Source organism: Phoxinus phoxinus, assembly GCF_949152265.1.
Source record: "Phoxinus phoxinus genome assembly, chromosome: 5".
Classification (NCBI taxonomy): Eukaryota; Metazoa; Chordata; class Actinopteri; order Cypriniformes; family Leuciscidae; genus Phoxinus; species Phoxinus phoxinus.
Window position 1 is genome coordinate 6,963,771 of NC_136880.1, and position 24,360 is coordinate 6,988,130.

At 41.3% G+C, this 24,360-nt stretch overlaps 1 protein-coding gene across 1 annotated transcript; it reads right to left on the reverse strand.

Annotated features, from left to right (window-relative positions):
- Positions 1–1,934: 1,934 nt before the first annotated feature.
- Positions 1,935–22,973, reverse strand: abcf3 (ATP-binding cassette, sub-family F (GCN20), member 3). The gene is made up of 21 exons (XM_079612497.1): positions 22,785–22,973; positions 21,413–21,554; positions 20,256–20,332; positions 19,121–19,176; positions 18,881–18,978; positions 18,670–18,792; positions 14,622–14,888; positions 10,929–11,009; positions 10,716–10,775; positions 10,541–10,597; positions 10,354–10,376; positions 10,210–10,265; positions 9,844–10,044; positions 7,913–7,989; positions 7,785–7,829; positions 7,554–7,686; positions 5,048–5,136; positions 4,877–4,968; positions 3,987–4,119; positions 2,592–2,679; positions 1,935–2,408 (listed from the first exon to the last, which is right to left on the reverse strand). The coding sequence occupies exons 1-21, from the start codon at positions 22,858–22,860 to the stop codon at positions 2,250–2,252; spliced, it is 2,133 nt and encodes a 710-aa protein (XP_079468623.1). The 5' UTR covers positions 22,861–22,973; the 3' UTR covers positions 1,935–2,249.
- Positions 22,974–24,360: the final 1,387 nt, after the last annotated feature.

The following is a 24,360-nucleotide window of genomic DNA, read 5'->3' on the forward strand; positions in this document are numbered from 1 at the left end:
TTCTTCAGTAATTGCATTATGATTTTCTGTCCAAATCCACATATGTTTGTAACAATTTGCATAATGCCAGCCTATGGTAAAACTGACGCCATCGTTAATGTTCGTATTGCTGTGTATCAAGTGCTGAGGAAGCCCCCGGAGCTGAAATTCAAATATGCTAATAGCTATTCAATTTTGATACGCACTGTAAGCTGTCGACCAATCACAACAGAACTAAATCTGTAAGCTGTCGCTGTAACTGTAAGCTATCGACCAATCACAACAGGTGATCCGCTTTTAGACACTGTGAGAAAAGATCTGATGCTGCAATGTACATTATGAGAACATTTTGTGTGAGAAAAGTGTTTTTTGACCTTGGATGCACCAATTGTAGGAGAGCTCTTAAACAAATATGTGTATACACAGTGGGGAGAACAAGTATTTGATATACTGCCGATTTTGCAGGTTTTCCTACTTACAAAGCATGTAGAGGTCTGTCATTTTTTATCATACGTACACTTCAACTGTGAGAGACGGAATCTAAAACAAAAATCCAGAAAATCATATTGTATGACTTTTTAATAATTAATTTGCATTTTATTGCGTGACATAAGTATTTGATCACCTATCAACCATTAAGAATTCAGGCTCTCACAGACCTGTTAGTTTTTCTTTAAGAAGCTCTCCTGTTCTCCACTCATTACCTGTATTTGAACTCGTTACCTGTATAAAAGACACCCGTCCACACACTCAATCAAACAGACTCCAACCTCTCCACAATGGCCAAGACCAGAGAGCTGTGTAAGGACATCAGGGATAAAACTGTAGACCTGCACAAGGCTGGGATGGGCTACAGGACAATAGGCATCCGCTTGGTGAGAAGGCAACAACTGTTGGCGCAATTATTAGAAAATGGTTCAAGATGACGGTCAATCTCCCTCGGTCTGGGGCACCATGCAAGATCTCACCTCGTGGGGCATCAATGATCATGAGGAAGGTGAGGGATCAGCCCAGAACTACACGGCAGGACCTGGTCAATGACCTGAAGACCACAGTCTCAAAGAAAACCATTAGTAACACACTACACCGTCTACACACGCAAGGTCCCCCTGCTCAAGCCAGCGCATGTCCAGGCCCGTCTGAAGTTTGCCAATGACCATCTGGATGATCCAGAGGAGGAATGGGAGAAGGTCATGTGGTCTGATGAGACAAAAATAGAGCTTTTTGGTCTAAACTCCACTTGCCGTGTTTGGAGGAAGAAGGATGACGAGTACAACCCCAAGAACACCATCCCAACCGTGAAGCGTGGAGGTGGAAACATCATTCTTTGGGGATGCTTTTCTGCAAAGGGGACAGGACGACTGCACCGTATTGAGGGGAGGATGGATGGGGCAGTGTATCGCGAGATCTTGGCCAACAACCTCCTTCCCTCAGTAAGAGCCTTGAAGAAGGGTCGTGGCTGGGTCTTCAGCATGACAACGACCCGAAACACACACCCAGGGCAACTGAGGAGTGGTTCCGTAAGGAGCATCTCAAGGTCCTGGAGTGGCCTAGCCAGACTCCAGACCTGAACCCAATAGAAGATCTTTGGAGGAGCTGAGAGTCCGTATTGCCCAGCGACAGCCAAATTTTATCATTTTTATTTATGATAAAAAATACAGACCTCTACATGCTTTGTAAGTGGGAAAACCTGCAAAACCGGCAGTGCATCAAATACTTGTTCTCCTGACTGTATATGGTTATAGTGAAATAATAATTTGGTCATATCGCCCATCCCTAATTTCAGGAAGTGTGATAGGCTTATATGCATAAATAAATAAAACATTTTCCAAGACAGTGAGAAGATACAAAATGCATTATTTTAAGCAAGTGAACTACATCTGATGGATCTGGTTATCAAATTAAGAAACACAATCAAATGAAAAACATTAACAATAGTGACCAGACACAAAATTAAGAAATTTTGGACAGTTATTATTTTATTACTGTATTTTGAGTTATTTTTTAAAAGCGGTATGGTGTATAACATCTGTTAGTGCATATGTCCACTTCGCCTTTCTTTCAACTTTAACATGTCGTTCTACATAAAAGTTCAGGAAGCGTCCAGCCTTGAACCCGGAGGACGTGTCAGAGCCGCATGATTGAGGGAGTTTGAATGGGTTTGAGTGAGAACATCCAACCTGCTGGCGTGGGACTGTGGGCGCTCTCATCAACTGGCAGTTTTGGTGTTTGTAACGGAGAGCAGGTAAACCGACATCTCGAGGACACTATCACAAGTATCCTTCCCGACGAAACTGTTCCTGTAAGATATCCTTGTACTCGTCAAAGCCTCCGTCCACGCGGTGCACTCGCCCGGCCTCACAAACCCAGAGCTCCTTACAAACTATCCGGATCAGACGCTCGTCGTGGGACACCAGAACCACACCACCCTGACAGAGAAACACACACACACACACACGTCAAGTTTCTGCAGACAACACTTAATTAGCTGCTGCTACTCCCTGCCGTTTTGTTTTACATCAAGTGATTACAATTACATAATGAAAATGCTGTAAACACCTCAGATTTGCTTGTTCAACGTGGAGGACAACATTCGCAGATTCTGCACTTACTTTGAAAACGTTGAGGGCTTTTGCCAAGGCCTCGATCGTCTCCATGTCCAGATGATTTGTGGGTTCATCCAGAATGTAGAAGTTGGGGCTATAAATGAAAGTCAGATGTCAGAAAGTCTGAATATGTAAATGAACGTGCAAATGAAGGTGTAAATACGGTTCAGAGGGCGTAAGTGAAGGTCAGTCAATGAAAGTGAGGCCCTGTTTGCACCTGATCTTAACGTGTTTTAGTCGATCGGATCACAAGTGGACGACACTAAATACAGGAGTAAACCGCATCTAAAACGTTTTAGCTAGTCCACTTTTGACCACTTCCAGAGGGAGTTGAAAACACATTCGACCGGATTGCTCTCGTAGTGTAAACGCTCGTGATCGAACAGACAAAAAAGACCGTCTTCTCTCCGTCTACTGACCTCATGCGTAACATTATGAGAAGAGCTCGAGCCAGACGGGATTTAAACTGTCGACTGGAGACCCAAGTTTGGTTTGAAGGTGAAAAATGTCCCAAGCACAATGTTCTCTCACCATTCCTGATGTCTAACACACACTCACAGCGCTCGGCTGGTCTTGTGTGTGTCAGAGCAGAAACTAAACCTGATGCTCTCTGTGTTTTATCTCCAGACACGTTCATATGTGAATTGCGTGAGCTTATTTTGTCCATTATATTGAGAGATCTGAGAAATCCAATACATTTACCCGACCATAGACCGTCCCATCAAAGAAATCAGGACAGAAGTGGTTAAAAAGAGCCGGATTAAAACACCAGGTGTAAACGGGAATGTGTCTCTCGTCTACTTGTGATCCGGTCCACCAAAACACATCTTAATAGCGAGTGTAAACCGGGCCTAAGGGTCAGGTGATGTAAATGCAGGGTGTATATGAGGGTTATTGTGGTTAACTAAAACTATTAGAAACATTTGAGTTACTTGAGATCACATAAAATAAAATTAAAGGCACAGTAGGAATGTATTTACCGCTAGGTTTATTCAAAACAATAACAAAGACAGCTTTAAATTGGGGACTTCTCTAGATTTAAACATTATTGGAAACATTTGGGATAACTTGGGTAAAGTACACAAGTCAGAAAAATATATAAATTGTTCTAGTTGGATATTTGGGATATTTCTTTATTTTATTGTACCTTTAACTGAAATAAAATAAACTTATTTGATTTCAGGCAACATTTGTCATTTTCATTTAGTTTAACTTGATGTACTAAAATCACTAAAACTGAAATAAAAATTAATTGGAAAAAACATATATATATATATATATATATATATATATATATATTTACAAACAAACTGTAGCTAAATGGAAAATTGAAAAGTAAAAAAACGTCTATAATTGTATCTCAATGATATTAATATAACACTGGCGAGATTAGTGCTTTACCAGGGCATGGTCATCTGAGCGAAAGCCACGCGGCTCTTCTGTCCTCCTGACAGACTCGCCACCGGCCGCGTGGCCAGTTCCCCCGTGATGCCGTACCGACCCAACTGATGACGGTACTCTTCCTCCGTCTGACCTGATCACAGCAACACAGAGGAGACGGTCAAACTTTAGCTAAATGGACCTAAAGTCCCCCTGTGGTGAAAATTTAGCTTCTAATGTTGTTTATGTGTCTATGTGGTGTTTTTAATCTGCTTTAAGACAAACCATGTGTGAATTCATAAGTCAAAAACTACCTTGTAACCAATCAGATCAACGTGTGATCGTCAACGAGTGGATCTCTGAGTGAGTGAGTGGAGGCGGGCTCATTTGCATATTCATAGAACCGCGTATAATAAATGAGGCAAGGGTGTCGAGTTACATTCAAGATATTTTAAGGCATGAGGAAATTATTTTCAAGGAAAAAAAATTATGTAATTTTGGTGATCAAAGACGAGTTTTAAGGGATACAATTATTGACCACAGGGGGACTTTATTATTAGTAGAAACATTCCTTAGAAAGTAATGCAGGGTGGGTTGGATGACACTATGTCATTAGTTAATATTTCTTTCCCCAGACACGCAAATACGTTTAATAAAGTCAAAGACAATAAAAAATTATTTTAGTCCAATATTGATTTCATGTTGACTTCTAATACGTCAATCACTCAGATGATGCGACATGAGTAACAAAGGCCAAGTAGAACAACGGCTCCAGATTCTCAGTGTGAATGATGTGACTAATATCTTCATTAATGAACAGGACTTGAGACATCAGAAGTGTCTCTGTAGGGGTCAGGCGTGTAATCCTGATGATTTTTGATGAGAATGTAAGTGGCAATTTGAGGCATTACCGGGGAATCTGTTCAGCAGCAGCTCTATTGAGCAGACGTTGAGGTCCAGTTGATCCACGTGATGTTGACTGAAATAACCAATCTTCAAGTTTCTGTTTGAAAGGACACAATAATGTGAGAGACAGACAGACAGGCAGGTTGTAGTCTCTTCGGTATGGCAGTGAAGCTCACCTGTGCGCGTATCTGACGCCGTTGATGGGCGTCAACTCTCCCATGAGCAGCTTCAGTACAGTGGATTTACCAGCTCCATTCTCCCCCACCTACAGACACACAAAGACCATCAATGAAAGATTATGTGCTCTCGCTTCACTGATAACAGTGACGGGCAGCACTTTATTTCACAGTCCTGTTCCACATGCACAAGTGCTTATTATAGCATTTACAATGACTGGGTACTAACCCTGATCCCCTAAACCTAACCTTAACCCATGTAGTTACCTTTTATTACCAGTACTTTCTTGGATAAGTACACTGTAATTACACTTAAGTATACGTAATGTAAAATATAGTGTAACCGAGGATAACACTTTATTTTAAGGTTAAGTAGTTACATGTACTTACTATAGTAATAACAGTAAATCAAGCAACTAACCCTAACCAAACCCTAACTATATATTAAGTACATGTAGTTAATTAATATTACTCAGTACTTAAAGCGGCACTCGGTAACTCTAGCCACCGCTTTGCTGATTTTCTCAACGAGCTCCCCGTACAGCTGCGGTGCGTATATTTTTCACATCGCTGTCGTAAAGTCACTAGCGGCGCGCCGGCGCACTCCTCCCCCCTTCTACCGCTGCTCATGTGCTTTTGTTATGGTCGGAGCCGGCGTGGTGAACAAATGAGTCCCAGACGCACCAACTTTATCGTGTGGAGCATGTCTACCGAGCTGGGTAATACATCATACACAGTATCATTTAACATTGACATGTACATTTTGTATTCCGTAAAGCAGTTCGTGTTTCTCGCTCTTTCTCGCTCGTTCTCGCTTCTCACGAGACTTCCTATTTTCAACTTACCGGGACGTTAGTCCCAATGTTGCAAGGCTGGTTTTCCGCCTGGGAACACTGGAGGGAGCGGGGAAAGTAACCTCACCAGAACAGATTATTTAACCATCCAAATGATTTCTAAACGGATTTATTAAGTTGAAAAAGTTACCAAGTGCCGCTTTAAGTACAATGCAACTACGTCCCCTTAAAATGGGGGGTTCAGGATTTTGGACATCGGACCTGATTTTCAAGTTAGCTTGGTTATTATTCATCAGTGGAGACAGTTTTCAAAAAATGTTCATCCAGTCTTTCCAGTTGCATAATTCGCCGGTGCTAGGCTAGCACGAGTCAACGGTATCTGCTAGCCTGTCATTAAAAAACGTTTTACCCACTCCACAGCACACCAAAATCAAATAAATTATAACGCCAGACTATCGATGTAAATGTCTATTGAGAGAACAATGTTAGAAATCAAAGCACTCTTGCATCTCGATGTCCAAAATCCTGAACCACCCCTTTAAAACAAAGTGTAACCTTTTACAGTCGCATTTACTGTAAATACTATGTATTTGCAGTGAATTTGAGTGCTCCTCACGAGATCTTGCTGGATCGGCCCGCGAGTAAACCCGCTCTGAGCTCTCGCTGCGCTGTCTATTATCTGAGCTGATAAACGGTCCCCGCTGCAAAGCTTAAACTAGAAGAAGGGTTTAGCCTAGTTTTCGTTTAGTTTGCCATGTGATGTTTCTCATTATGCAACAGGAATGTTGTAACTACTGTATAGAGAAACATCACATGGCAAACGAAACGAAAACTAGGCTAAACCCTTCTTCTAGTTTAAGCTTTGCAGCGGGGACCGTTTATCAGCTCAGATAATAGACAGCGCAGCGAGAGCTCAGAGCGGGTTTACTCGCGGGCCGATCCAGCGAGATCTCGTGAGGAGCACTCAAATTCAGTGCAGAATCCTCAGTTATAAACCACAGATATCAGATCAAACAGTGACGTGGAAACCAGGAGAAACATTGTGCCATGAACAAGAGTTAAAGGAGGATTTTCAATCCACAAATCACCAACATTCACCATGGATTTAACATCGTAAAATAACCCTAACCGCTAACGGTACCATGGTATTGTGGCAGAAACAGTTGAACGTTTTTACATTATTCATATCAGGGTTTGAACAACCTTTTGAGTGTGAAATTCAAGCAGCTTTTCAAGTGCTTTACATTATTACATTTAAACATTATTTTTACAATTTTGACCAAATATAAAAAACTAGGGATGTGCGCATTGACTAGTCGTTACAAAACCGTTTAAACAACTGTCAAATTAGTCTAAAAGTAAGAAACCCTCTAAAGACGTGTACATGTGATCCATTTGAGCACTTAATCTATGAATCAAACGGTCAAATCCCATAACAAACACTTGGCAAGTCTCTTGATTAAGGGACATTAATCAGGGACAATGACTTTAAACAAAATAGATGCACAGTTTGTTGGCGGGAAACTCTCAACTAAATATATATTTATAACTATCTAGGTTTCACAGCTGTTACGAATCAACGACAGAAAGAAATTCGGCTTTTATAATCGTTCTAAACAATGGTAACAGTGATGGCCTCAGAAAAGACCAGTAAGCTCTGGAATTGGTTTGTAGAGCTAGAAGAGTTGATCAGTGTTATTGCGATCACATACGATGCAGATGCGGGACTCGAGGTCCGCCGAGACGCTGAGGCCGTTGAAGAGCCGCTGGTCGGCCGAGTATCCGAACTCCACCTCATCCAACTGCAGGATCGGGGGAGACAGCTTCTCAAAGTTATCCGGGAACCTGTGGGAGATCAGAAGCAAACACACTTCACTTCTGACACACACACACACACAGACAGAGACAGAGACAGACACACACGAAGACGGAGCAAAACTGACCGTAAGATGGCTTCGGACTCCTTGACCAGGGGCTTGAGTTCAGGCCTGTAACACACACACACGGATGAGGAGTGAGCGAGTGTGTGTTTGATCAGTGAATAAACATGAGCTGCTCGTGTCACACTTACAGTTTCTCCAGCAGCTTGAGTTTGCTCTGCACTTGAGCCGCTCTGTTGGCGTTGTATCTGAAGCGGTCGATGAACACCTGACACAAGCACAACATTAACATGCGTTTCAACCGCCAGCTGTGTGTGTGGATCATGAGCACGGTCAACTTTTGGTGGATTGAGTGGATTTGGTGATTTTGGTGAATCATCATCAGGCATTGAAAAACCCACATCGATCAAATAATACAGCAATATGTGTGATGCGTGCAGACATGCGCAACCCATTCAGAAAATATTCGTTGCAGCCATAATTCATATAGAAATTACACTACTGGTCGAAAGTTTGGAATCAATAGGATATTTTAATGTGTTTGAAAGCAGTCTCTTAAGCTCAGTAAGTCTGCAATTATTTGATCAAAAATACAGTAAAAACTGTAATATTGTGAAATATTACAATTTATATTGTGAATATATAGTCAAATGTAACTTATTCCTGTTATTAAAGCTTAATTTTCAGCATCATTACTCCAGCATTCAGTGTCACATGATCCTTCAGAAATCAGTCTAATATGAGGATTTGCTGCTCTATTATTATAAATGATCAATGTCCTTAAAAGCTGAAAAGATTCAGACATGCTGATTTGGTGCATTTCAACCCGTGCACACGCTCACACACCACACCTTGTGTTTCTCACGCAGAGGAGTGAGGGATAACTTGTCCCGCTATACAATTAATGGACGAGGCGCAGGCAAGCGGAGCGAAGTTCTCTGCCGAGTTCATAGCATCTGTCTCGAGTTATACAGAGTTAAATGCCAGCTACCAGCCAATCAGAAATTAGAATGTGTTGTTTCCGGGTAAATTACGTGTTCCCGCTGCAAGTACGTTCGTTACTAGGCAACACGCGCGGAGTGGAAGTTGGAAGAGCAAGATCGGATGAATGCGGTTTGCGGTAAGAATCTCTTCTTTTTTTCTTTTTCTTTTGCATTTTGATTTTACGAAACCTCTTGCCTGTGATCAAAGACAGTGAGAGCTGATGCTGAGGAGTATAGCCAAATTTGTGCAAAATGATTTTTGATGCAGTCAAAAACTCCTCAACTGCTTTTAAAGGGGTCATCGGATGCTAAATCCACTATTTCAGGTGTTTGCATATAAATGTGCCTGTGCAGTGTGTGGACAACTGCTGTTCAGTTGGCTTGTTTGGGGTCAAATTTATTTGTATTTTTTGATAAATTTGTATTTTTGAAATATAACTAATTTATATTATTTAAATGATTTTGTCTGTCTTTTATCAGATTTAACGATTGTTATAATTTCCATTTGTGCTGGTCAATTATGAACAATAGGCAAAATTGAACTGTTAGCAAAAATTTAAGCAGATTTGGGACCGCGGGTGCAAATATTTGGCTGGCGCTAACAGATCTCACTCCAAACTTTTGATAAAACTTGAGAGCCCTCTATTTTTGTGGAAACTCGCAAGCAGTTTAAGAGGAGGCTTTATGTGCGGCACTTCTATAGATCAGTGGTGCGCACACAAAGCCTATGGGAATGACTACAATTATGTGCAATACCTGCAACCCCAGCCCAGTACCACTACTCAACCGGAGCGAATGAGACGAGTGAGTGAGCGGAGGCGGGTGTGTGGCAATTCAGCGTCAGAATAAAAGAGAAAGCAAGAACGTATTGATGAACCCATACTGCCGAAAAAGGAGTATTGGAACCGTTTCAGATATTTCAGTATCGATACATATCAAATATTATATGCCTGGTATGAATGGTAGTGTACAACGGCTTGCACAAAAATATGAAGCAGAAAAACGATATCCACAGTGATAATAACACTAAAACAAAGCACTAAATCAGCATATTAGAGCGGTTTCTGCGTGAACGAAGACTTTTAAGGTCACATGTGCGACCTCGGTCAGACTGGGTCAGGAGAGGAGCTGCTTGATACCTGTATATGTTCTCTGTACTGTAACTGAGCCTCATATTCTCTCTGCTGGTTCTTCAGTCGGTCTTCTTTGGTCTTGATGAAGTTCTCATAGTCGCCGCGATAACTCTCCAGCCGCTGGGAGTGCAGGTGTATGATGTCCGTCACCACCGCATTCAAGAAGTTACGATCGTGAGACACCACGAGGATGGTGGACTGCCATGTCTAGGGGGAAAGAGAGGTACACTCATTTCCAAAACGTTTACAGGAACTGCCATCTTATCAGATTTCGGCCAATAAAACTAGTTTTCCTTTAGAACTGATAAATGATGAAACGTCGGCCATTGAAGCAAACTATTGCACCGTCCGTCCGTCCTAGAAGACACTTACTTGTAAATAGTTTTCCAGCCACAGAATGGCTCGTACGTCCAACATGTTTGTGGGCTCTGTGTAGAAGTGATGAATAAAAGATATGCATCAATATTTAATGCAGATTATAAATATTACCACCATATTCAGAACATTTTTACTCACCATCAAGTAACAAAAGATCAGGCCTGAAAAAATAGCATCAGATAAAACAATCATTATTATTATCACAAAGTACTTTGAATAATCTGACTAGTTAACCATGCAACCTTTTAAATTATACAACATTAATGTCATATAGTATAACACATTTATTTGTAGTATAGAATACACCATCATATAGTAAACTCACCGTGCAAACAGGGCACTAGCTAAAGCTAACCTCATCCTCCAGCCTCCAGAAAACTCCCTACAGGAAACACACACATCAAGAACCACTGCATCCATCTATACATCAACACCATTCACTTATGAAGAGGAGATCTCGAAGAGCGAAACCAGACATCAGTGCATGGCCACATACTCACTTGGTTGTTTGCTGTTGCATTTTAGGTGAAAAGCCTAAACCGGCAAGGATGACCGATGCTCTGGACGAGAGGGAGGAAAATGAGCATCACATGACGTGTTCATCACACTGTTTGACTGTGCGTACATGTCCTGAGTAACAATATGCAAGCCTGATCTACAGATACATGAATGTTATGAGCCGGTCTGACAAAAACTAATCATTTTCTACTCACCTGGCGGGCGCTTTATCCGCTTCAATTTCCTCCAGTTTAGCATATATTTCAGAAAGACGGACACTTTCTAACCCTTCGGCACTGAAAGAAGGAAACACACAGAAACAGAGGTTTAGCTAACTAGAAATACATTAAACAGGACCTATTGTGCACTTTTACAACGTCTGCTTGTTTTTGGGCTCTACTAGAGCAGGTTTTCATGCTTTAATGTTCATTATTTTCCTCATATTCTCCATTGTTGCGGCTCCTCTCTTCCCAGTCTGTCAGTAACAATGTTTACTTCCTGTCTCTATGAAGCCCCTCCTTCTGAAAAGCACACTGTGCTCTGATTGGTCGGCTGGATCAGTGTGTTGTGATTGGTTGAGCACTTCGAGTGTGTTTGGGAAATTCCCCGCCCCTTTTACCATAACCGCCACACTACTAACTAACTCAACCAGGCCATGAGTAAGTCATTGAGTCATTGATTTCATCACGCAGTGAGTTATTGCCCTGCTTCATGTTCGTCACTGACTATATGAAATGTCAGATGAACTACGTAGGTCCTGTGTCACGTGTTATTATTTTCTCCATAACTAATGAAGTCCATAGCCCTAGTTTATACATATAATCGAGGAGGATGAAAACAGCACATGGCCCTATATAACTAACCCTTTAACGCATTATTTTTATCCATAACTAATTAAGTGAAAGCATTAAATTGACAGCCCTAGTTTATATGTAAAATAATTCAACAAGCTGCTTCCAAACTGAGGTTACAGAATAAAGGAGTCACTATACGATACAAACATAACACCATATTTCAGTGCGCGGTTGGCAATGTGTGTGTTGAGTGTGTGTGAGGCATTGGTGAGTGTGGTTTACGTACGTCCTGTTGGCGATGTGTGATATGAGTGTGTGTGAGGCATTGGTGAGTGTGGTTTACGTACGTCCCGTTGGCGATGTGTGCGTTGAGTGTGTGTGAGGCATTGGTGAGTGTGGTTTACGTACGTCCCGTTGGCGATGTGTGCGTTGAGCGAGTGTGAGGCATTGGTGAGTGTGGTTTACGTACGTCCTGTTGGCGATGTGTGTGTTGAGTGTGTGTGAGGTATTGGTGAGTGTGGTTTACGTACGTCCCGTTGGCGATGTGTGTGTTGAGTGTGTGTGAGGTATTGGTGAGTGTGGTTTACGTACGTCCTGTTGGCGATGTGTGTGTTGAGTGTGTGTGAGGCTTTGGTGAGTGTGGTTTACGTACGTCCCGTTGGCGATGTGTGTGTTGAGTGTGTGTGAGGCATTGGTGAGTGTGGTTTACGTACGTCCTGTTGGCGATGTGTGTTATGAGTGTGTGTGAGGCATTGGTGAGTGTGGTTTACGTACGTCCCGTTGGCGATGTGTGCGTTGAGCGAGTGTGAGGCATTGGTGAGTGTGGTTTACGTACGTCCTGTTGGCGATGTGTGTTATGAGTGTGTGTGAGGCATTGGTGAGTGTGGTTTACGTACGTCCCGTTGGCGATGTGTGTGTTGAGTGAGTGTGAGACATTGGTGAGTGTGGTTTACGTACGTCCTGTTGGCGATGTGTGTGTTGAGTGTGTGTGAGGTATTGGTGAGTGTGGTTTACGTACGTCCCGTTGGCGATGTGTGTTGAGTGTGTGTGAGGCATTGGTGAGTGTGGTTTACGTACGTCCAGTTGGCGATGTGTGTGTTGAGTGTGTGTGAGGCATTGGTGAGTGTGGTTTACGTACGTCCCGTTGGCGATGTGTGTGTTGAGTGTGTGTGAGGCATTGGTGAGTGTGGTTTACGTACGTCCCGTTGGCGATGTGTGTGTTGAGTGTGTGTGAGGTATTGGTGAGTGTGGTTTACGTACGTCCTGTTGGCGATGTGTGTGTTGAGTGTGTGTGAGGCTTTGGTGAGTGTGGTTTACGTACGTCCCGTTGGCGATGTGTGTGTTGAGTGTGTGTGAGGCATTGGTGAGTGTGGTTTACGTACGTCCTGTTGGCGATGTGTGTTATGAGTGTGTGTGAGGCATTGGTGAGTGAGGTTTACGTACGTCCTGTTGGCGATGTGTGTGTGAGGCATTGGTGAGTGTGGTTGGCGATGTGTGTGTGAGGCATTGGTGAGTGTGGTTTACGTACGTCCCGTTGGCGATGTGTGTGTTGAGTGAGTGTGAGGCATTGGTGAGTGTGGTTTACGTACGTCCTGTTGGCGATGTGTGTGTTGAGTGTGTGTGAGGCATTGGTGAGTGTGGTTTACGTACGTCCTGTTGGCGATGTGTGTGTTATGAGTGTGTGTGAGGCATTGGTGAGTGTGGTTTACGTACGTCCCGTTGGCGATGTGTGTGTTGAGTGAGTGTGAGACATTGGTGAGTGTGGTTTACGTACGTCCTGTTGGCGATGTGTGTGTTGAGTGTGTGTGAGGTATTGGTGAGTGTGGTTTACGTACCTCCCGTTGGCGATGTGTGTGTTGAGTGTGTGTGAGGTATTGGTGAGTGTGGTTTACGTACGTCCTGTTGGCGATGTGTGTGTTGAGTGAGTGTGAGGCATTGGTGAGTGTGGTTGACGTACGTCCCGTTGGCGATGTGTGTGTTGAGTGTGTGTGAGGCATTGGTGAGTGTGGTTTACGTACGTCCTGTTGGCGATGTGTGTTATGAGTGTGTGTGAGGCATTGGTGAGTGTGGTTTACGTACGTCCCGTTGGCGATGTGTGTGTTGAGTGAGTGTGAGACATTGGTGAGTGTGGTTTACGTACGTCCCGTTGGCGATGTGTGTGTTGAGTGTGTGTGAGGCATTGGTGAGTGTGGTTTACGTACGTCCCGTTGGCGATGTGTGTGTTGAGTGTGTGTGAGGCATTGGTGAGTGTGGTTTACGTACGTCCTGTTGGCGATGTGTGTGTTGAGTGTGTGTGAGGCATTGGTGAGTGTGGTTTACGTACGTCCCGTTGGCGATGTGTGTGTTGAGTGAGTGTGAGACATTGGTGAGTGTGGTTTACGTACGTCCCGTTGGCGATGTGTGTGTTGAGTGTGTGTGAGGCATTGGTGAGTGTGGTTTACGTACGTCCCGTTGGCGATGTGTGTGTTGAGTGTGTGTGAGGCATTGGTGAGTGTGGTTTACGTACGTCCCGTTGGCGATGTGTGTGTTGAGTGTGTGTGAGGCATTGGTGAGTGTGGTTTACGTACGTCCCGTTGGCGATGTGTGTGTTGAGTGTGTGTGAGGCATTGGTGAGTGTGGTTTACGTACGTCCCGTTGGTGATGTGTGTGTTGAGTGTGTGTGAGGCATTGGTGAGTGTGGTTTACGTACGTCCCGTTGGCGATGTGTGTGTTGAGTGTGTGTGAGGTATTGGTGAGTGTGGTTTACGTACGTCCTGTTGGCGATGTGTGTGTTGAGTGAGTGTGAGGCATTGGTGAGTGTGGTTGACGTACGTCCTGTTGGCGATGTGTGTGTTGAGTGTGTGTGAGGCATTGGTGAGTGTGGTTTACGTACGCCCCGTTGGCGATGTGTGTGTTGAGTGTGTGTGAGGCATTGGTGAGTGTGGTTTACGTACGTCCCGTTGGCGATGTGTGTGTTGAGTGTGTGTGAGGCATTGGGGAGTGTGGTTTACGTACGTCCCGTTGGCGATGTGTGTTGAGTGAGTGTGAGGCATTGGTGAGTGTGGTTTACGTACGTCCCGTTGGCGATGTGTGTGTTGAGTGTGTGTGAGGTATTGGTGAGTGTGGTTTACGTACGTCCCGTTGGCGATGTGTGCGTTGAGCGAGCGCTCTTCCTTCAGCAGCGACTCTCGGACGCTGTCGCTCTCCAGCACGCTCTGCAGAGCCACGGTGTCGTCTCCGGCCACCTCCTGCTCCACGTGCAGAATGGAGATGTGTGAGGGGACACGCAAGCTTCGACTCGCCAGCATCTTCAGCAGAGTGGTCTTACCGAGCCCGTTACGACCAATCAGACCGTAGCGCCGGCCGGTGGCCAGAGACACTTCGGCGCCCTGAAGCAGACACCTGCGCACGGGAACAAGTGTTAACTTGCGCTTTAAACACACCAACTCATGCACTTCTATTACAGCAATAAGACACAAGAGGCCATGCAGACATTTTTCAAAGTGGGTCAAAGAGCAAATATCCAGTAAGCGTCAGTTCTGTGGGTGAAAAAGCCTTGTTGAGGTCAGAGAAGAATGACCAGACTGGTTCAGCTGATAGAAAAGCAACATTTTGTTTCGTAAACGAAACACCGTGTTATTGACAGATGAAACAGAAACTGTACTGGATCTAACAGCAGCTGCATCACAAACATCAAGTACAGGGAACTACACTGCGACCAGAATGGTTGCATATGCGACCTTTTGAAATGCCATTGCGACCCTAATTTTTAATGGGTCGCAAATGTATCACTGATTATTTTTGTACCTACCTTATGTTTTAGGCAATATGCTATGATTTACTATGAGCATTTATTAAAACAGAAATGTGTATTTTAAGAATACGTTTTATAACGTGCTCTGAGCATTCAACACATCAAGTTGGCTTCAGCCCCGCGACCCCCCGCCCCCGCCCGGAAAAAAAACAACCTCTTGTTAAGACACGCAGCAATCGTATATATCTCAACATAGCCTACAATCTGCACATGTTGAAATGAAGCGGACAAACATTTTTTAAGAAGGGAAGTTCAAGTGTAACAGAACCATCACTTGATGTCGATTCGATATGTCAAACGGAGCCTGTGAGTGAGAATGATGAGGCTGAGAAGGATTCGTCAGGAAAAGCACACGCGGGAAAAATGATACGGACATATGAATTTCAACACCAGTGGCTCAAAGAATACCAGTGGTTAAGGTACCAAGACGGAGCAATGCACTGTGTGTAACGTTACTGTAAATTCTGTGGGCCTTCAATTGACGCGCGGAACGAGCTGTTCTTCCTGTTGAATGAATAAAGTGTCATATAAATAAGTGTATCGTGACCCGTCATTCTACAATTCTCATGTCACTCAGCCTCTGTGAAATGAAGCTGGACAACGTCCCAGTCCTTGTTTTGGATTCTCATCCACAGACGACTGGTTTTGGCCGTGGTGAGGGGCATTTTTACTGCGTGATAAGCAGCACGGCAAAACGGTTCAATGCTCATTGTCTCCAAATCATGACCAGAGAAAGATTAATATTACGTCTGCTGTTTAAAACAAATAAAGAGCCAATAGAGGAGAATAGTTATGCGCGAACAGTGTATATTTGTGCAGTGTGCGCATGTCAAAAAATCAATTCCGATTTGAAACTTGTGACATAGAAACGCGCACATCAACCCGATTACTTTATTTATCGTTCATGTAAACACCATGTTCGGATTCATCAATCATATTGATTTCATTCCGATTGAACCAAAAGGTGTCCATGTAAACTTAGCTATGACAGTATGAAGGATGCGAAGTGTAAAAGTCAATAGCTGCTGAAATTATATTATTATATTATTATTTAATGGATTATATTTATTTTATTTTTCCTTAAGAGTTCAGGAGTCTGCCCATCTGTGCCAACCATAGCATGTTGAAATCCAAAATAAATTAATTGTGCACTTTATTGTGTACTGTATTTTCTATTGCAGTAAATCTATCCCAACCAATGTTAAAGACAACAAGGCGGCATGTGGTTTAAAAGATGGCAAGTAAAATAAAAAGCACATCTGTATGCAACAGTTTCATTATTGTTCATTATTATCCAGAGCGGCTTACTATAAATAATTTGTGCGACCAAATCATGTTTTGGGCCAGTAACTGAAAAAGTTAGTAGCGCAAGTGCCACCAGTGGAAAAGGTTAGTGTAGTTCCCGGAAGTAAAATATTTTTTAATGCTTTGTCTGTAAGTGATTGTTTTAAAAACAATATCCATATAAAACCCTCACATGCAATTGCGAGTGGGCGTTGATACTGTTTATTATGCAATGATGTTAGCCAATCATAACTGCCCATTTAAGCCTTAATGGAGCCACGCCCAAAAATTGGTTATTTCAGACAATGAGAGAGAATGAGGGTTGAAAATAATACCTTCGCAGCATATATATATGTTTTTTTGTGTGTGCAAACTTTTTTTTATTAACATTATAAGTGAACCTCAAGGAACATTCAAATCTATGTCATGACCCCTTAAACAAAGTCATATTGTTAAGTTGTGAATGTGCATTTGCAGTCTGAGTGAATGTGATGAGATCAACAGACAAAATAATGTAATTTTGGCTAAAAAATGAAAAGTAGTCAACCAATATGGTCTAGTATACCGTAAAACTTCAAATAATAGCCGAGTCCCAATATGGTGTAGTATATACACTGCGGTTCAAAAGTTCTGGATCGGTAAGGTTTTTAATATTTTTTAAAAGACTTCTGCTCACCAAGGCTGTATTTGTTTGATTAAAACACAGTAATATTTTTAAATATTCAGTGTCACATGATCCTTCATAAATCAGTCCGATATGATGATTTAATGCTCAAGAAATATTCATTTTTATTATCAATGTTAAAAACAGTTGTGCACAATTTTCTTTTTTAGGATTCTTTGATGACTAGAAAGCTCTATTTTAAGGATATAATCTTTTAATATTATAAATGTCTTTACTGTGACTTTTAGATCAATTTAAAGCTGCAGTCCGTCGTTTTTCCTCTTTGTCGCCATCTCTGTTAGAAATCTGCAATTGCAGTTATTCGCGGAATTATTAACTGTGCGTGGGTAGTAAATCGGCATGAAACAGCGCGGATGAACACAATGTATTGAGGAGAACATGTCGCGTCGCTGTGGATACTGTAACGTTACTGTCATCAGCAATGTCAGAGTATACTTTTTGAAAGTGTCAACATTAGAATTTTCATCGGAAAATGTCCTCTGAACAAGTAAGTAACATTCACTTTTGTTCTGACCAAATTCGGGGGATGGGGGGAAGCATTGCAGGCTATATCATGCTGATTAAATCTAACGATTGCTTATATCACGTCAAAACGTGAAAAATATATTTTTTCTGTAGCCACTCTGAAGTCCGAAGTCTTTGGGTTTTACAACTGGTGAATCTCCAGTTGTCACTGGTGATTGTCGCTTTAAACTTTCGGGATCCGCCATACCAAGTGCTAAGCTAAACCTCCACCTCCATCATCCACACACGCTAGCCGGGACTCCTTCTCTATGTGTACAGAAGTGACGTAATGACGCAAAGACATGCTCGAAATTCCCGCGGAAATCCACCAGTACCACTGGAATTAAAATCATTATTACAAGCTTACCGTTTTGAATCGAGGTAAGGCAAGCAGATCGTTTTGAACACTGGCTGGTTAGGTTTTTTTTCAAAAATGTCTTTTTTGATATTTTTAAACCCAAAAAAGTGCCGGACTGCAGCTTTAAGTAATCCTTGATGAATTAAAGTATTGATTTATTTAAATGACTGACCCCAAACTTCTGAACGGTACAGTATAATGTTACAAAAGCTTTCTATTTCAGAAAAATGCTGTTCTTTTGAACTTCCTATTCATCAAAGAAGTGGAAATTAACACACAACTGTATAATAATAAACGTTGAGCATCAAATCCTCATATTACACTGATTCCTGGAGGGTCATGTGACACTGAAGACTGGAGTAATGATGCTGTAAATTCAGCTTTGATCACAGGAATAAATTACATCCTTCTTTTAAAAACATTAAAAAACGTTCCGATCCCAAACTTTCTAACGGCAGTGTATATTAATACATAAATACGTGATCCCTGTTTTGCTCGTTTAGATGCCAGTGTTGCTGTTAATCAGGTGATTTCTCACCTCTCCCCAAAAGACACGTCGAAATTCTCGATGCGTATGTCATAACTCCGGTTCTTCCCGGAGGAGTCGACGCGGTTCTCTTTCTTACTGCTCGCCTGACTGGCTGAGGCCTCCTCCAGAACCCTGAGGAGGAAACACACGGTTCAGACGGTCATTCAGGGGTTCAGCATTAGCAGAAGCTGGAGTATCCCCGCGCTGAAGCAGGACTCACAGTGGAGACGATGTCTTCTGCGAGTCCTTCTCGTTCCTGCGCTCGTGTTTGGCTTTCAGTTTGGCTTCAGCTTTCTCCAGTTTCTTGGCATTCACAGTCTAACATGAACAGGAGAGATTGATAACGTTACATTTTACCAGGAGTAAAGTGTCACAAAGGTGATGGTGCTGCATAGACGTACTCAAAACATCATGTCAACATGTTTTTACTCAAAGTGTGTATGAGAGGAGATGATCTTACTGTGCCCGGATTCCTCTTCATCATCCAGATACCATGAACATCATTAGCAGAAGTCGCTGAAAGAGCAGAAACATTTGAGACACTCTTTTGATAATAAACTGGACATATTTTAGTGTGTAATGTTGTGTTTGAGCATGAAAAAGCTCCGAGTTATTCTCTATATCAGTGTCAGAGTTTCTGAACTCATGAAACGCCTCCATTGTAGTCTTGAGTTTCTTCCGGGAACACGTCACAATATTTCTCATTATAATAATTAATATGCAGAAGAAAGGGGCGGGGCCTGGTTGAGTTAGTTGGTAAAAGGGTAAATGGTAAAAGGGCGGGACATTTCACAAACCACAAGTATTTTCTGCTTAAAACTGCAGTGAACCAAAGACAGTCTCAAAAACACGGTTTGAAATCGCTGGTGTTTCTGACGTCACACACTACCTTGACCAATCAGATCAACGTGTGATCGTCAACCAGTGGATCTCTGAGTGAGTGAGTGAGTAAGTAAGTGGAGGCGGGGCTCATTTGCATATTCATAGAACCGCGCATACTAAATGAGGCGAGGGTGTCGAGTTACATTCAAGATATTTTAAGGCACTAAGACATTTTTTCAAGGAATGTTTTTTTTTTATATATATATATATATATGTGATTTTGGTGATCAAAGATGAGTCTTAAAGATGAACTGAACTAAAAATAATCAACGTTGATAACGTGTTGTTTATGACAGTTAAAAGTAAATTACACTAAAAAAAATTATTACAAATATCAATATAGCTTTTTTTAAGCTACACAAAAACTGTTATAAGAACGCTGGCAATTGTACCAATGAGAATAAATAAAATATATCCGTTATATCACCTTTACTCAAATTCCAGTTCAGTTCATCTTTAAGGGATAGAATAATTGACTACAGGATGATGATTATTTAAAAATCCTTTCATTCTCAAAGAAATGGACTGTTTTGTTTTTGGTTTTATTAAAATAGTTAAAATTTTAAGTGGACCTAAGATGAAATAATAAAATAATAAAATATTACCCTTTATGTCACAACAGGAATTCATCACCTGTGTGCTTTATGCCATCTAACACCACTGAGACTGTACAAAGTGAAGCACAAAGTGAAGTTGAAGTGAACATGTCTCACCGGCGTCAGCAGACACTTGAGATAACTGCACCGGAGCCTCGAGCAGCATCTGCTGCTGACCAGAGTCACACTTCGTCCTGCCGAGAACAAACACAGGCAACACACACCTCGGTCAGCTTCACATCCAAGCACTTCCCAGGTCCAACATCCTCAAAGTCGAGGAGCTAATGTGGGAACTTACTGTTGTGTTGGTGAAATAACACCTTAGCGTTTCTAACAAAAAACATCTTGCACAAAATAAATTCGAGCACTTTCAAGGATCTGTGTATCCATGTATGTTTATTTTCAATTGCCTTTTCCAGGAACAAGGGCCCGTGGGAACCCTGCATGCATCCATTTCACTTTTGATGAAGTCTCTATGTGCACACAGATCGACAGCTCATCTTAAAGAAAGACCACGACAGATGCCGACAGAGCCGCGGGAGTTTCCCTTTCATAACTCGGAAATTTCAGTCAGTTCTGGATCTCGAACCTGATTGGCTGAGAGCCTTTTCCAGCCATGCGATATTCTACTGATATCTCACAGTAACTTTCACAATGTCTGCCGGATCTACACACTGGCTACATCTCACAGTGCGGAGGAGCAAACATAACACTACTGTTGCTGAACGCAGTTTTAAGAGTTTTTTAGGTGAGAATGTGGTCCAATATGCAATTTATATAACAGCGAAGATCCTTCGATGAGTGGTAATCATCCAGTGAACACTAAACAATAAACAACATCATCAGCGGACACAATTCAGTATTAGCGAGTTCCCCCTCTCTCTTTCTATATAGATAGACTATTTTCATGGCAAAAATTAAATGACAAAAATACAAATATATAAATACACTAAAACCAAGCAAACAAACAAACAAACACAACAAGTCATACTATACTTTTTTTTAACGTATAACCCAAAACCTTTTCAGGCACAATCTTACTAAATAAGTCCTTAGGTGAAGTAACTTCATAACAGAGCTTGTATCTACTAGTACTAAACCCAGGACTAAACCCAGGACAGTGCGATCGAATATGTTTCACAGAGAGGGGAGTCCTACAACACACACATACGTTGGGTCTTCACCTTTAAGCAAAAAAGCACGAGTCTAACTTCTATATTAGAAAGATGATGAACAGATGTCCACTGATGTTGGACCGGATCACTGGCACTTACAGCTGGAGTGTGTTGAACATCTGGAAGCAGATGTTTCGGATGTCGTCTTCGTTCTTGTCCCCGACCTCCTGCAGAACGCCACCGATGGCTTCAAACACTTCATCCCCATCCTCGAAATCTGAGCCGCCACTGCCCAACACTCCTGCGCCGCAACACACACACACACACACACACACACAGTCAGAGCACACACCTGGTCCTCAACATCTCCATCTATCCGCCGAGTAGCCGTCACTGTTCTGCTGGATTTGCGAGGTCAACATGAAAAAGTACTAGTTGCAAGTGTAACATACTTGTAAAAAATATAGTTTTAAAAATGTTAATCACACTTTCCAGATGATTTTATTGAGCGATGCTTTCATTTCCCACTCTGTCCACTGAATGTTACGGTGTGATCGTACTCGTCAAAGGTTTAATTGCGATCTTTTAACGATTAATTGTGCAGATATCCAGTCCTTTTATTAAGGACCCTAAAGGAGTCAGTTTCCACTGAAGAAATAAAGCACCAGTTAAAATTACATAGCATACTAAGTAGTCCCATACACACACTATATATTTATTTAATTATATTAATTTATAACTTCAATTAATATTTGAAATCTACAGTTGTCGCTGCATATAAATCTTTTAGGGGAAAATATATTAACAAATTAAGGCATAATTAAAGATGGGAAAATATGTCATGATTCATGATAATATTTTTGTTACTGATCACATAATCTGTGTGATTATCTATCATTCATACATGCCATAATTCATCAAGTATATCAATCAATCTACACAACTCATCTATCACAAAGTTGCGGTATTGTTCAAGAAAATCAGGCACAAACTATTATAATATCATAAGTGATCTCAAATCGATTAATCAAAGTTTTTTTATATAATGTGTGTATATTATAATATTTATATATGAATGTAATATACATAACTTACATGTGTTTGTGTGTATATGTATGTGCGTATGTATGTATATGTACACACACACACACACACACAAATATATTACATAAACTAAAACTTTTATGTACAGCACTATATTATATTATATTCTAGTAAACCATCTGTCTGTCTGGAAACATGAGACCGGTGTCACTGTCAAACTGCTTTATTTCACAAATGTGAACTTATAATGCAATTATGTTTTGATGGAACCGATAACTCGTGGGTTCATGAAATGATTAAAGCGCTAATGTCAGTAATTGATCAGATTTGTCTGATACTGTGTGTGTGTGTGTGTGCTAGCATGACCAACACATCACAGAACTATTTTATATAATGAATGAACTCGTGTCATTGACGCTGGACTTGAGCCTAACAGCGGATATAAGGCGTCACATATGTATATTAATGTCATATATTTGTACCGTACCAGTGATATAATCGAAGAGTTCAGAGTCGATCTGTGGAAACTCGTTCTTCAGTATCTCCACTAACGCCGCCATCATACACACTCACACACACCGGGCCGGGACACGAGGCGCATGCGCACTGGCGCACCAATAACACGTGGACGAGCGCAGCGAGAATAGTGCGTGTTCCTCCAGAGAGCGCTCTGCGGCTCAGGAAGAGTTGTTACACTCAAATCTGACGACGTGTTGTTGTGTCTTATAGAAGTGCACTCTTCTGACTGACATACAGATGAAAACCCCCTTCAGGAAAAATATAAACAATTAAATAAAAACGCATTTTACATTTATCAGAATGGACTGTGATTGGTGCTTCGTGAACAGCGCTGAGAAAAGTAACGGGTACCACGTGACAACGCTGTCCATGTACGCAGTTGCTCTGTGTATAATTAATCATAAAAACCCGGAGAAATTATACAATCGTATTTGCTAAAGAATTGAAGCTAATTGAAAAGTGATTTTATATATGCTGTTTCTTTCTTTAAATAGTATAAATTACTGGTTTCTAATTTTATCTTAAATTATTATTATTATGCACAATAGATAGCCCTTTTTTATTTTTTTATTTTATTTTGTTTTAATATAATTTGTTTCTTATTCACTCATTGTAAAATCAATACTGTTGATTTCTATCTTTTTGGATGTCATGTTATTGTTGTGATTGTTGTATGTTATATCTATTGTCTAATAAAAAAATAAAATAAAAACCCGGAGAAACTTTGATGTCTATTAAGCTGAAAACACACAGTGAATATATTAAATAGGGGAATTATTTTTCACACATATCCATCACAAAAATTATTTTCTTATAATTTTAAGTAATATTTCGTAATTTAGCATAGGCTACTCTTATATAGCAGTTGCTTATTTCTTTTTTCTTTATTCTTATTTCTACAAATGTTTTATGATCAATAATGGTTAATTATATTCATTAATTGATGTGTCAATTCTCTGTGTTTGTAAGGATAAACACTACAAGATCTTAAAAAGAAAGCAATAGGCTTTTGCTAAAAACAGAAATCCCCACAATAAAAATCTTTACACTTAAACTTATTTTTTGTTCCTCTTCAGGAATAACACAAATGTGTATCTGTACTATTTCGATTTGCAGTAACCGGACCTTTAACCATTAATCCAGGTCCACTCCTCAGGATGTTTTTTGCTACCTTTTTTTCACTATTATTTCCTATTATCTTATACGTTGGGCCATCACAAGTTGATAATGACCCCCCCCATCTCGGCCCCGTTTGGTCTCAGGGGCCAAAAAACTCCCTTTTTGGGAAAAGCTTTTGGCAGAATTATGTAATTGTGAATATTAAGGTGCTGCAGCTACATAAATGGTCATATAACCCTAAGATTTTGCATGGTGTATCCTGACACAGGGAAAACTAGCAGAAAAAGATTCTGGGGATTGCTGACTTTTTGCTGTCAAATATCACCCTCAACATACCCCAAAAGACCAAAAAATGTCTGTCCGCCTGACAAATTGTCATCAAAAGTGATAATTTTCAAGCATTTTATTATACATATCACTGCCTC

Bases quoted from the DNA above. Each gene is read 5' to 3' on its own strand.
- abcf3 (XM_079612497.1), bottom strand. From the start codon at position 22,860: ATGATGGCGGCGTTAGTGGAGATACTGAAGAACGAGTTTCCACAGATC. The intron at 10,266-10,353 runs GTGAGTAAAAAT...ACTTCTACACAG, and splicing joins TGATCTTTTGTTACTTGATG to AGCCCACAAACATGTTGGAC. The intron at 4,969-5,047 runs GTGAGCTTCACT...CCTTTCAAACAG, and splicing joins GGCGTCAGATACGCGCACAG to AAACTTGAAGATTGGTTATT.